The sequence below is a fragment of the Tenrec ecaudatus genome, chromosome 6 (assembly GCF_050624435.1).
Source record: "Tenrec ecaudatus isolate mTenEca1 chromosome 6, mTenEca1.hap1, whole genome shotgun sequence".
NCBI classification, from domain to species: Eukaryota; Metazoa; Chordata; class Mammalia; order Afrosoricida; family Tenrecidae; genus Tenrec; species Tenrec ecaudatus.
In genome coordinates, this window is record NC_134535.1 from 158,057,732 (window position 1) to 158,070,642 (window position 12,911).

The 12,911-nt window shown below is 42.5% G+C and overlaps 1 protein-coding gene across 1 annotated transcript in view; it reads left to right on the top strand.

The window, feature by feature from the left end:
* Positions 1-12,911, top strand: part of ITIH5 (inter-alpha-trypsin inhibitor heavy chain 5) — a 100,438-nt gene that overhangs the window by 24,350 nt on the left and 63,177 nt on the right. Inside the window, exons 3-5 of the mRNA XM_075552408.1 lie at positions 331-494; positions 4,325-4,426; positions 7,517-7,767. Coding sequence (XP_075408523.1) covers positions 331-494; positions 4,325-4,426; positions 7,517-7,767 — 517 coding nt within the window. The remainder of the gene's footprint in view (positions 1-330; positions 495-4,324; positions 4,427-7,516; positions 7,768-12,911) is intronic.

Consider the following 12,911-nt stretch of genomic DNA (forward strand, 5'->3'; position numbering starts at 1 on the left):
ATAAAATCCTAAATGTTGCTAACGTGGAACTTTCCACCGTGTTCATTCGTTCATGTTAGGTTAAAAGATTTGCTGCCAAAACAAGAATTAGTTGTTCCATGAAGGTTGTTTTACAAGTGAGGGTAGTAAGACATTGGGAAATCTGGAAAAAGGAGAGTCAGATGCCAAAGGTTCCCACATTGAAGAATAGTTTACTTAAGGGGGGAAAAGAAAACCCACAGCTACCCCAGAGAGCTTGTCTCGTTTGCTCATCATGAAAGCTGAGCGCATCACTGAGAATGTTGTGCTTTATTTACTGATTGATTGAATATTGTGTTTTAATTCCCACAGAAAACCAAACCCTTGATGACAGAATTTTCCGTGAAGTCAACCATCATTTCTCGGTATTCCTTCACGACGGTTTCCTGCAGAATGCTGAATAGAGCTTCGGAGGACCAGGACGTTGAGTTCCAGATGCAGATTCCAGCTGCGGCTTTCCTCACCAACTTCACTATGTAGGGAACCCCCTGGATGGAGCCTTCTGTGGAGGGTGGCCAGGGCCAGGCCGAGATGATGGGAGGTCTGCCAGCCGGTCTTTGGCTACGAGATATTACATCCCAGAATAGATGATACAGTGAAGCCTTGGAGAGTTGAAGCTCAATAGGACTGCCTGGTTTTTCTAGGTCTTGCAAGTTTTCTACCTTTGGTAGTGTGTGTGTGTGTGTGTGTGTGTGTGTGTGTACACACACACACTTTTAATTGTGATTTGGGTGGAATTTTATAAGGCAAACCGGTTTTCCATTCAGCAATTCATGCACAGTTTGACACATGACCTTGATTGCAATCCTCACAGTGTAATAGCACTTTTCCCACTTTCTCCCTGTTTGCCATTTTCATTAGTCCATCTTTTATATCCTTTCCTATCATCTGAGCTTTTTCTGTAAGAAAATGTTACCCTTTTGATCTCCTATGATTAATTATTCTAAGGCATACATACCTCACCTCCCAGACCTCCCTAGGAGCAGAAAACGAGCCACAGGGGTGAGTTCAGTTTCAGGCCTAAAGGGAGTCTAATAAGGGCCAGTCTTGGGGGTTCCACTAGTCACTATTAGACTGGTAGGCTGGACTTAACAAAAGATGGTTGTTGCACATTTTTCTCTCATTCTGTCTAGGACTTTCTTTTGTGATCTTTTTCAAAGTAGTCAGCCATGGTGGTTGGGCACTATCTAGTTCTTCTGGTCTCAGGGTCATGGAAGTTTGTGGTCTATGAATCCTTTGCACTAACTCTTTGTTTCCATGAGTTGTTGATTTTCTTCGCTCGTCTTTACTCTGGATAGGGAGAGACCAATAGTTGAATTGCACCTTAGATGGCTGAAAACAGCTTTTACGACACCAGTTGCTATTCTCCATAATGGGACATAGAACACTGTGTTTGTGGACAATGCTATGCCAATTGACTTTTATGCTCTCCTAGCAGTAATGACTCATTGACAGGGAAATATTTGAATTTTCCTCCTTTGACCGGTTTCTGCCTTATATAGGTTCTGGTTTTTATAAGTTTTACTGCCAGATAATTCCTGCCTGCCTGCCTTCCTCCCTCCCTCCCTCCCCTTTTCCCTCTCTCATTCCTTCCCTCCGTTTCCCTCTTCATCCCTTTCTTTTCTCCAGCCCTTCTTTTTTCCTGTAAATATTTACTAAGTAACCACTATGAGCGGAGGAGCCCTGGTGGTGTAGTGGTTATGTGTTGGCCTATGATCCACATGGCTGGCAGATTGAAGCCACCAGTAGCTTGGAGGGAGAAAGGCTGGCCTTTCTACTCCTGTGAACAGTCACCATCTTGGAGACCCACAGGGGGTTGCTATGAGGCAGCATCAACTTGATGGCTGTGAGTTTTGAGTGACCCTCTATGAGCCAGACACCTTTTCAGGTCATGAGCATACTACTACGGAAAAGATAATGTTGCACCGTTCCAGAAATTCCAGTGGTGGAAGAACACCTTATAAACAAGTAAGCAAATCAACACATGAGATAGATTCAGACAGATCTGCATCTTATAAAGCTGGCAGAACAGCAATAGGATTAAGAAGTTTGTTGTTGTTGTTGTTGTTGTTTAGATCAGGAAGAAAGAGAGAGGGCTCAGAGACCATGGTACTTGAGACCTGAATGATAAGATAACATAAAACCCTTGATGTGTTGTTCTTGTGAGACACTTTCAAGTTGATTCCTACTCCTGGTCGACTTAGTTCCGACAGCAGGGAACACTGCCTAGTTTTACACCATCTGCATAATTGTTAGTTTGCGCGCATTGCTGTAGTCAATGTATCTCATTAAGGGTCTTTCTCCTTTTTTACCCTGACCCTCTTTTATACCTAGTATCATATCCTTTTCTAGAGACTGATCTCTCCTGATAAGATGTCCACAATATATGAGATAAAGTCTCACCATCCTCACTTCTAAGGAGCATTCTGGTTGTACTTTTTCCAAGACAAGATTTGTTTGTTCTTCTGGCCGTCCATGGTATTTTCAGTCTTCTTCACCAAGACCATAATTTAAATGCACTGATTCTGCATTCTTCCTTATTCATTGTCCAACATGCTTGCATATAAGGTGATTGAAAATATCATGGCCCTGATGCTCATCTTCCCGACACGATTGCTGAAGACAAAGTGGGTGCATAAGTAAATGTGGTAAAGAAAGCTGATGGTGCCTGGTTATCAAAAGATATAGTGTGTGGGGTCTTAAAGGCTGGAAGACAAACAAGCGACCATCTCGCTGAGAAGCAACCAAACCCACATGGAAGAAGCACACCAGTGGGTGATCACAGGGTGTCAATGGGATCAGGTATCAGGCACCAAAGAACAAAAAAATCATATCATTATGAATGAGGGGGAGTGCAGAATGGAGACCCAAAGCCCATCTGTAGGCAATTGGACATTCCCTTGCAGAAGGGTCACGAGCCAGTCAGGGTGCAGTATGGCACAGATGAAACATACAACTTTCCTCTAGTTCTTTAATGTTTCCTCCTCACCACTATCATGACTCCAATTCTACCTTACAAATCAGGCTATACCAGAGCATGTACAAGGGTACAGAAAAGAGGAAACACAGGGAATTCAGGACAGATAAAGCCCTCAGCACCAAGGTTGAGAGTTGCCATAACAGGAGGAGGAGGGGAAGGGGGGAGCGGAGAAAGGTGGGACCGATCACAATGATCTACATATAACCCCTCCCTGGGGGACGGACAACAGAGAAGTGAGTGAAGGGAGACATTGGTCAGTGTAAGACATGAAAAAAAAATTATAAATTATAATGGTTCTTGAGGGAGGGAGGATGGGGGAAGGAGGGAGAAAATGAGGAGCTGATACCAAGGGCTCAAGTAGTAAGCAAATGTTTTGAGAATGATGATGGCAACAAATGTACAAAGGTACTTGACAAAATGGATGCATGGATGGATTGTGATGAGTTGTATGAGCCCCAATAAAATTTTTAAAAGAAAAATAAAAATATCACGGCCTCCATCAGACACACCTAAGTAAGTCCTCAAAGAGCCATTCTTGCTCTTCAACACTAAAGAGGTCTTGTGCAGCAGCGGTCTTTTGATTCCAAGCAAAAGGGAATCCTTGAAAATGGCAATCTTCTCTCCATTTATGAGGGTGATGTTTATTGGCCCAGTTGTGAGGATTTGGGCTTTCTTTACACTGAGTTCAGAAAGTTCATGGAAAGAGTCTATTATCATTTAATTCCATTGTCTCACAAGCTTTTCGAAGCACCCATTGCGTCTCTTATTTTGAAGCAGGTGGGAGTAGTATCTAACAAGGCGCTCTGGCGGTGTAGTGGATGACATTATGCCTTATGGTCAGCAGTTTGAGACTCCCAGCTGCTCAGAGGGAGAAACATGAGGCTTTCTCCTCTCATGAAGATTGACAATCTCAGAAACCCAAAGGGGCTACCCTATCCTATAGAGCCATAATTAGTCAGCACGGACTTGAGGGCAGTGAGTTGCTGGTGAGGGGTATGTAACATAGAGTTGGTGTTGGGGTTTAATGCTCAGTTTGGGCAAGATTCCAGTTGGTGACTACTTATGGAGGTTGGTCGGAGCAGATGTGATGTACTCTTAGAGAATTACAGGAGCAGTGTGGGTTGGGTTTTTACCATTCAGACCTGCTGGAATTGCCCTAGGATGAAATCAGTGATTCAAGGGCTGTGCCTCGGTCTGGAATGCTCTCTTTCTGTAGACCCAAGAGGCAAATGAAAATATTTTGTAGGGTTGTCATGGTTATGACATCTATATTTGAATTTGTCTTGGGATTGCACGCTGGTAACACAGCTGTCTCTTGTGTTTCAGGCTTATTGGAGACAAAGTTTATCAGGGTGAAATCACAGAGAAGGAGAAGAAAAATAACAACCGGGTAAAACAGGAAACGAATAAAACCAAAGAAGATAACCAGTAAGTACCATTTAATTAAGGAATTAAAAATTCATCTCAGCAAAGGAGAAAACTTTCTACCCCATTTGCCGGCTCATCTTTTCCTGGTCCATTCCTCCACACACTTAATTCTTTTTAATGTTTTATCAAAGTAATACACCTGGTTAACAACATCAGGATTTATAATTAAAAAGGAGCATTTTACCTCTCTTATCTTCCAGTTCTTACTTTCTGGAATCACTCAATACTAATTTTCTCATGTTTTCCTTTTTTTGTAGTTTTCTAGTATTAAATATTATTATAGTTTTGCTTCCCCCCCCCTGTCTTTTAAGAAACTGGCTTATCTGGATTTTAAAAGAAAAACAAATAAATAAATTGTATTTATTTTGTTGTTGAGGAGATGGACAACAGAATATACACCGATTCAACAGTTTCTACACAGATCATTTAGTCACACTGATCACAGCCCGTGAGCTGTGCCTCCCCCAGGAACATACACTCCCCGCCCCCTAAGGCAGCTACGGAATCTTCTGAGTTGCTGTTGCTGACACGATCCCAAACACATAGTTCTTAAAAGAACACAAGGCTGTTCTTGAAAGAGCACAATGCACACAGCAGTGTTTTATGAGTCCAGCTAAACTACTGTTTGGTTTTAAAAAAAAGCCGTCAGGGGCTATTTTGGTTCAAGGTTTACAGATTATCTTGGGCATTTGTTTCAGGTGTTCCCCCGAACGTCAGGGGCTTAGAAAGTCTGGGTTCTTGAGAATTTGAAATTGGATTCTTCACACTTCCTCCTTTTGATCAGGATTCTCCTGTCACCTCTTTGATCGAAATGTTGAGTGATCGTAGCCGGGCACCATCCACTTCTGGTCTCATGACAAAGGAGGCAGTTGGTCATGGAGGCAATTAGCCTCTTCTCCCTTCTTCCATTGTTTCAGGTGAACAGAAATGGATTACGCCTTGGATAGCTGTTTGCAAACTTTTTAGACCCCAGACATTACATGCAGAACTGGGCGGTAGAACAGAAGCACTAAGCATGTTGTTTGGAGATGGCTCTGAAACCACAGGTCCCTACCTCCAAACCAAGAAGCCAAATCCTGTGAGGTTTTTGGTTGTGCATAAGCCTCCTCAGTAGCTACATTTTTTTTTGCTGTTGTAAATTTGAGCTGTCATATTGCCTTTACCAATTCAATTTTTTTTACAGATGTACAAGGTAGCAATGACAATAACTGTTTCTACAACCCTACTCTTAATGTAACATTTCTCCCCAGTTAGCCCATTCCTGGTAACCACCAATCAACTTTGTTCTTTATATATCTTATGCATTTGACTTTTTTGTGTGTTTTTTATGTAAGTCAGGTCATACAGTATTTGTTCTTTTGTGATGGACTCATTTCATTCAGCATAATGTCTTTCAGCTCTATCTACACTGTAGCATGCTTCAAGATTTCAGTTCTCCTAATGGCTGAGGTGTATTCCATCATATGCACATAACACATTGTGTTTGTTAACTCATCTGTTGATGGGCATTTAGGTTGCTCCCACCTTTTGGTTATTGGCAATAATGCCACAGTGAGCCTCGGTGCGCCTGTCTCTGATGATCTGCTTTCAAGTCTTTTGCATATATACCTAGGAGCCAATTTGCTGAGTCATGTGGTATGATGCCACTGTTACCTGTCACTTTGGTATACTCTGGTGGCTGTGTGCTGCCGGAGTTCTGCTACTGGTATTTTAGATATCAGCAGGGTCACCCAGGTAGACGGGTTTCCGTGGAACTTCGGATGAAGACCAGGAAGGAGGACCTGGTGATCTACTTGTGAAAAAAATTGACCTGTGAAAATCTTATGAAAAGTAGCGGATCTAAGTCTGAAGGATGCGTAGCTCAGGTTGGAAGGCATTTGTGGTGACAGAGTGGAACTGTGTGTCAGAGAAGAACTGAGCATCATGGGGTTTTCAATGGCTCCTCTTTGGGAAGTAGATCACCAGGTCTTGCTTCTGAATCACTTCTGGCTGAACTCCAACAATCAATCTTTGGTTAGCGGTAAGTGCATTAGCCAATTTCTCACATCAAGACTCACACTCTATGCACTGCCGAATCCTATAATGAATCTGTTAAGTCCTTTGATGATCTGCTCCACGGTCCTTTTGCTATATAATCTCTCTTGCTGCAGCAAGTTATTCAACGTAACCTTGAACTTGAGGTGTGTCCCAAATGGTCTGTATCAGGACCATCGTTTCTTACAATTCACAAGCTATTTGGAACCATTCTCCTCTCCAGTTCTCTTTAGGGACCATAACATACACACTTGTTGCTCCCAGAGTTTCTGATTGTCTTTTTTTCTTACAAAAAGAAATGTATTTTTTTCATTATTATATCAATCAGGACGTAGAACTCATTTAAAATGATGACAAAATGAACTATGACCAAATTTGTTCAAGTCATGATAACTATGTCATCACTGATACCTGGTCAACAGCCATTGTGAAGACATTGTTGAGACATATCTTTATTTCAGAGCTGTTTAAATATGGGGGATGAGTTACTATAGACCCATGAAATGCCCTCATGGCATTTAGCCTTTTGCTATATAACTGTTAACCTGGGGTTTCTTTTGAGTGTACTTCTGGTTTGGTTTTGTTATTTCTGGCATTTCACTTTTCCTTTTTTCTTGCTTTTTACCATCACTTTAATGGAGTATATTCTAAATAACTTTCTCAGAAGGGGTATATGAGAAGTAAACTTTCTGAGGTGTTGATTAATCCTTTGATCTGGTATGGAATTTTGGGTTCAAAATAAATTTCCTTCAGATTGTTGGTGGTTTTGAACTGCCAACCCTACGGATCACAACCAAAAACGTAACCACTATACCACCAGGGCTCTGTTTGTCCTGTTTAAGACTTAATAAAGGGGTCTTTATAAATATATATTTGAATTGGGGTTCTTTCCCTCCTGAAACACTTCCCAAAGATAACTTCTCTTTTTACCCTACTATGTTTGCTGGGCTTACTCAGAGACAGGTTATCAGTATGGCAGTGCCCTGAGGATCCCTGAGGGAACCGGGCTTTCTGTTACCTGGACCTTACTCAGTGGTTCCATTTTCCATCTTCCAGGGAGAAGGGGACGGAACTGTTCAGAGCGTCTGTGGTGATTCCCAGCAAGGAAAAAGCTGTCTTCCTCTTAAGCTATGAAGAGCTTTTGCAGAGACGGCGTGGGAAGTATGAGCACATCATCAGCGTTCGACCCCAGCAACTGGTTGGGAGGCTTACAGTGGAAGTGAATGTCCTGGAGCGGGCGGGCATTGCTTTGCTGGAGGTGCCACCCCTGCGTGACAGCAGGCAGAAGGGCAGCGGGAAGGCGGAAGGTAGGTGGTGCTTGCTGAAGAGTCTCAGCTATAACGTGAGCTCTCAGAGCTGGTGGTTGGGTTTAGAGAAATCTATAAGACAGGTGTCATCCCCTCAATGATGTGTCTGAATCTTGTCAGGGTTGAAACAAAGCAACCAAACAAAGGCTCCTTGTTCTTCTGAAGAGCCTGGCTCTATCACAAGGTTTTAATATGCTTACAGCATTTGAGACAGAGTTCTACTTAGGGGATTATAGGACCATGTTATGAAAATCTCTTAAACACTCAGCAATATGTTATAGTCTCTCTAAAATAACATGATAACAATGGGCACTGTAAATTTGACTTGAGATGTAGCACTTTGGTTCATCGAGTTTAGGTTTTTCTCCAATTTGAATTTTAAAAGTCACATCCCATTTGTTGAAATTATCATGAAGAATAAATATGATTAATTTTAATCATTATTTTTATTTCAGCCAATAGCTTATATTAAATATTTACTTGAAGCCGGCTCTATGCCAGGCAGCAAATATACCAGTAAGGCTTCATGCCAAATTGGATAGCGAGACAGATATGTCAAAACACTGCACCTGAATCGGCATGACAGGATTTCAGGTAACTGTGACATGGAGGTCAGGGAAATGCTAAGTGGATGTGAACAACCTTCAACTCAACCCCTGGGATTTGCCAGGAAAATCTAGAGTGGCGCCCACAGGCTTCTGGGACCTAGATGTTCAGGAGTGAGCTTTGAAGGAGGGCAAGGAAATGGCTTGATCAATGGATTAATCGAATATTCTTATTGAACATAGTAAAAACATAGTCAAAGCCTGCAGGTGGTATAGAAGAGTAAGCAGTATGCGAAGGATGCTTTCCTCAACCGAGGATTTACAACTGCTTTTACAATCAGTTTCAAAATATTTTCTCCCTTCTTGTACTCCTTGATATTAGATTCCCATTACTTCCCCATCTCCTCTGCTGTACTCCACAGGAAATCCTTAATTTAGTTATTGTCTGCAGAGATTCATCCATCCTGAGTGTCATATACGAAAAACTGTAACAGAGAGTCAAAAAGGCAACCCTCAATAACAAAACACAATGGAGATAAACCCCAGATTGAAAAAAAAACCCAGGAAATATTAAAACCCAGATCAAGTTCAAAGGCTACACTCTTATGGTATGGAGGTGGCCAGAGGTCTGGGTAAGGGATGTTGGTTCAGGTATTAACTATGACCTTGTAAAAATTGCTTAAGCCATGTAAGACTCAACTTACATCTATGTAGAATGAGGGTAATAATGACTACAGGATCAACGTGAAACATGAATGTGCGTAAAATGCCTAGCCTGGAGTAAGAGCTAATTATTAATTGTTACTTATTATAATTATGAAGGAGCCGTGGTGACACCGAGGTTAAAGCTCTCAGCTGCTAAGCACAAGGTTGGCATTTTGAATGCATCAGCCCCTCGCTGGGAGAGCGGTCTGTCCATCCACTGTCCACTGTACAGATGGCGGCCTAGGAAACCCTGCGGGCAGTGCAGCTCCGTCCCATGGGGGCTCCAGGAGGGGCTGCTGCGCTTGGGATGGTATTAGAACTATTATTGGCATTATTGTTATACCCCAAGAACACACGCTTTGTATTTTCTAGCCAACCCTTATCTCTTCTGTCGCACCAGACATGTAACGGTCTGGGGTTGTGTCTGCGTAATCGTTGTCTCCTTCCAATATTGAAACAGTGCCTTTTACAGAGCAGCGAGATTATTGTGTGCAAAGTAGGAAAGCAAAGCAAACATTACACTTGCAAAACATTTTAACTTCATTGATTTTCTGTAATTGATAGAGAAATTTTGCTATATCCAACTGTATGAAAAGAAGTCCCCGCCACTCCCACCCTCCCAGGAGGAAGATTTTTTCAGGGTTGCTTACATTTCATAGGGAGGGAGGCATATGGATGCCGTGTGTCTAGAATGGGGGGAGAGGCTCAGCAATGATCTCATGAAGAGTATTCTGAGGTCAGTCATGCTTCCGCAATGAAATGTGCGCGTTTTGTGTAATTGTTGAAACCACTGTGAGTTCTCAAAGACGTGCACGTGTTGTGCTGTTTTGTATTGTGTTTGGAAAACGAAAACCTGTTGACTGTCAAGCAGTCGCCAAGTTGTGCCTGGAGGGCTATGGCTTATCGTCCTCTCTTACTCAGCGGTTCTCAACCTGTGGGTCGCGACCCCTTTGGGGGCCGAATGACCCTTTCTCAAGGGTCGCCAAAGACCATCAGAAAACACATATTTCCAATGGTCTTAGGAACCGAGACACCGCTCTCTAGCCACCTCCAGTCAGGTCTGCCACATGCAGATACACCCACACACGAGGACCAGGCGTGAAGACTGTTACCCATGATGCACCATGCTTCAAGACAAATTTCATTTATATGTCATTAGAAAGAAATATTTCACAATATAAAATAACATTATTTTGTGATGAATCACTGTGCTTTAATTGTATTCAATTCGTAACAATGAAAATACATCCTGCATATCAGAAATGTACATGACTTAACTGAAAATTTGCCGACTGTGTATATTCAGGGGTCTGCGAGTATCTCAGAGGACTATTTCTAGACCATTGATCTCTGGGGATCAATTTATTTGGAAGGAAATTGTTTTTCTAGCTCTTTGTACCCAGCAGATATTTTCCCTTCCAGAGCACGGGAGTTTCACAGGCATATTTGTCAGACCAGGGGCAGTGGGCGGTTTCCCTTTTGGCTGGTCCTCACGCTCATCTTTCAGAGCTCAGCTCGTACTGTGCTGGAGAAACGGAAGCCTCAGCAGGGCTGTGCGCAGGATGCTGTGATTCTGTCTACATGCCAGTGTTTGCCAAAGAAATCCGGGGGAGAGATTACACTCGCGTTGGGCTTGCACCAGAACAGAGCTGTAATTGTGTGAATGTGGACTGACGTCAACAACACATTCCTCTGATCGATCTGGTTGTAGTTAAGGAATCAAACTTCTGGAACTTGTCTAAGCCAATCTCTGGCCACTCCACCCCGTTCCATCTTTGGGGATGCAATTCTAGACTAGGCAGAGCAATAGTAAGAATTATTAGCTCACGCCATCCTCCTTACAACCCACTTAGGTTGTACTTTTTAAATCTCCATTTATTTATGAAGAAGTTAAAAGTTACAGAGTTTGGGTGATTTGGACAAAGTAGTTTATTATTATATTCAGTAGTTCATTATTGATAGAAACAAAATGGAATCATAGACCTGACTCCCAGTTTATCATTTTAACCACTCTATTGTCCTACTTGCTTATTAAATAGACTATTATAAACTTCTGAGGGCAAGAGTTCATATCCCAAGTCTGTCCTTAGTTAAGTGTAAAATTTAAAATGAGGAGCTGATGCCAAGGGCTCACGTGGAGAGCAAATGTTTTGAGAATGATGAGGGTAATGAATGTACAAATGTGCTTTACATAATTGATGTATGTATGGATTGTGATAAGAGTTGTATGAGCTCCCAATAAGATGATTTAAAAAATAAAAGCTAAAAGCAATACAATCTACCTTTGCCACAGTTTACAAATCTGATATTAGGATTTCAGATATAAAATTCAATATGTAATGAATTTAAATAAGCACATTCCCACTTCAGAAGTCAGTTAGAAGACAGAGTATTATGATTTCTAGATTCTTAAAAGAGTGCATGCTCATGACTCAAACCTTAAAAAAGTTACAGATCGGCACACATTCAAAGACAAGCCTCTGCCTCCTCCCTAGCTTTTCCCCCTAAAATACTCTGATGAGTTGTCGGCTCAGAGAAGTGAAGTATTTGAAATTTGGACTGTCCTGAACACTCCGGCAGGGCAATATTCTGAAGGCATGCTCTTCAATGGACATTCCATCTCTATGATTGGTGCAAGGCTGGCTATTTGATTCTCTGTGTTAAAATCCCATAAACTTTCTATCATTCATGGACCAAGAGGCAGTCTTTCAAATAGGACCAAGTAATATTACATGATTTAAAATCAGGGTTGTATTTTCCTGCCAAATGATTCAATTTGTATGCTGAACAAATAATCCAAGAAGCTGGATGTCTGAAGAAGAACAGAGCATCACGATTGGAGGAAGGCTTAATAGTAAAAATGACCTTGGTTGCTGAAGGCAGAGAGCTTGAAGCACTTGCTGATGAAGATTGAGGAATGTAGTCTTCAGTAGGGATATTGCAACTCAATGTAAAGAAAGCTCAAACCGTCACACCTGGCCCAATAGACAACCTCGTGATAAACGGAGAGAAGATTGAAGTTGCCAAGGATCTACAAGGTTCTTGGATCTACAATCAGTGCTCATGGCAGCAGCAGGCAGGAAATCAAGGGTCTATTGCATTGGGCAAATCTGATGCACAAGACCTTGTTGAAATGTTGAACAGCCAGAATCTCACTCGGAGGACTAAGGTGTGCCTGACCTAAGCCATGGTATTTCAATGCCCTCATCTCTGTGTGAAAGTCGGACAGTGAATAGGGAAGACTGAAGAAGACTTGATGCCTCTTAATTGTGGTGCTGGTGAAAATTATGGAACTCTACCAGGGGAGTCAATCGATCCTTCATGGAAGAAGTACAGCTTCTTGGAAACATGAATGGCGAGGCACTTTGGGCGTGTGATCAGGAGAGACCAGTCCCTGGAAAGGAGCACCGGGCTTGGTAGAGCAAAAGAGGAAGACTCTCCGTGAGACGAATGGACATGCTGCCGGCGACGATGAGCTCGCTGGTGAGGATGGGGCAGCACCGGGGGGTCCATTCTGTGGCACAGAGTCACTTTGAGGAGCAGCCGCTTGAGGGCACCTAAGGGGCACAGCCACGTCACCTGTACTACTTCCGGTTCCATGATCCCAATCTGATTGGCAGAGGATTTTCATCGTAAGTCCCTGATGATTATGAATAACAAAAAATGGGGCTAGAAAATGGAAAAATAAGAGACTTAACTGTGTTATGAGGAGCCCTAAAGGCACAAATGGTTAAGGGCTCATCGGATAACTGGAACGGAGGCGGTTTCCACCCTCAAATTGCTCTGAGGGTGGAGAAAAGACCTGGTGATAATGTTCCCATCACGATCATGACCTTGGGTTACAATGGGTTGAAGTGGGTTCTGGGGCCTGCATCTGAGAGTTGGTGGAAATCA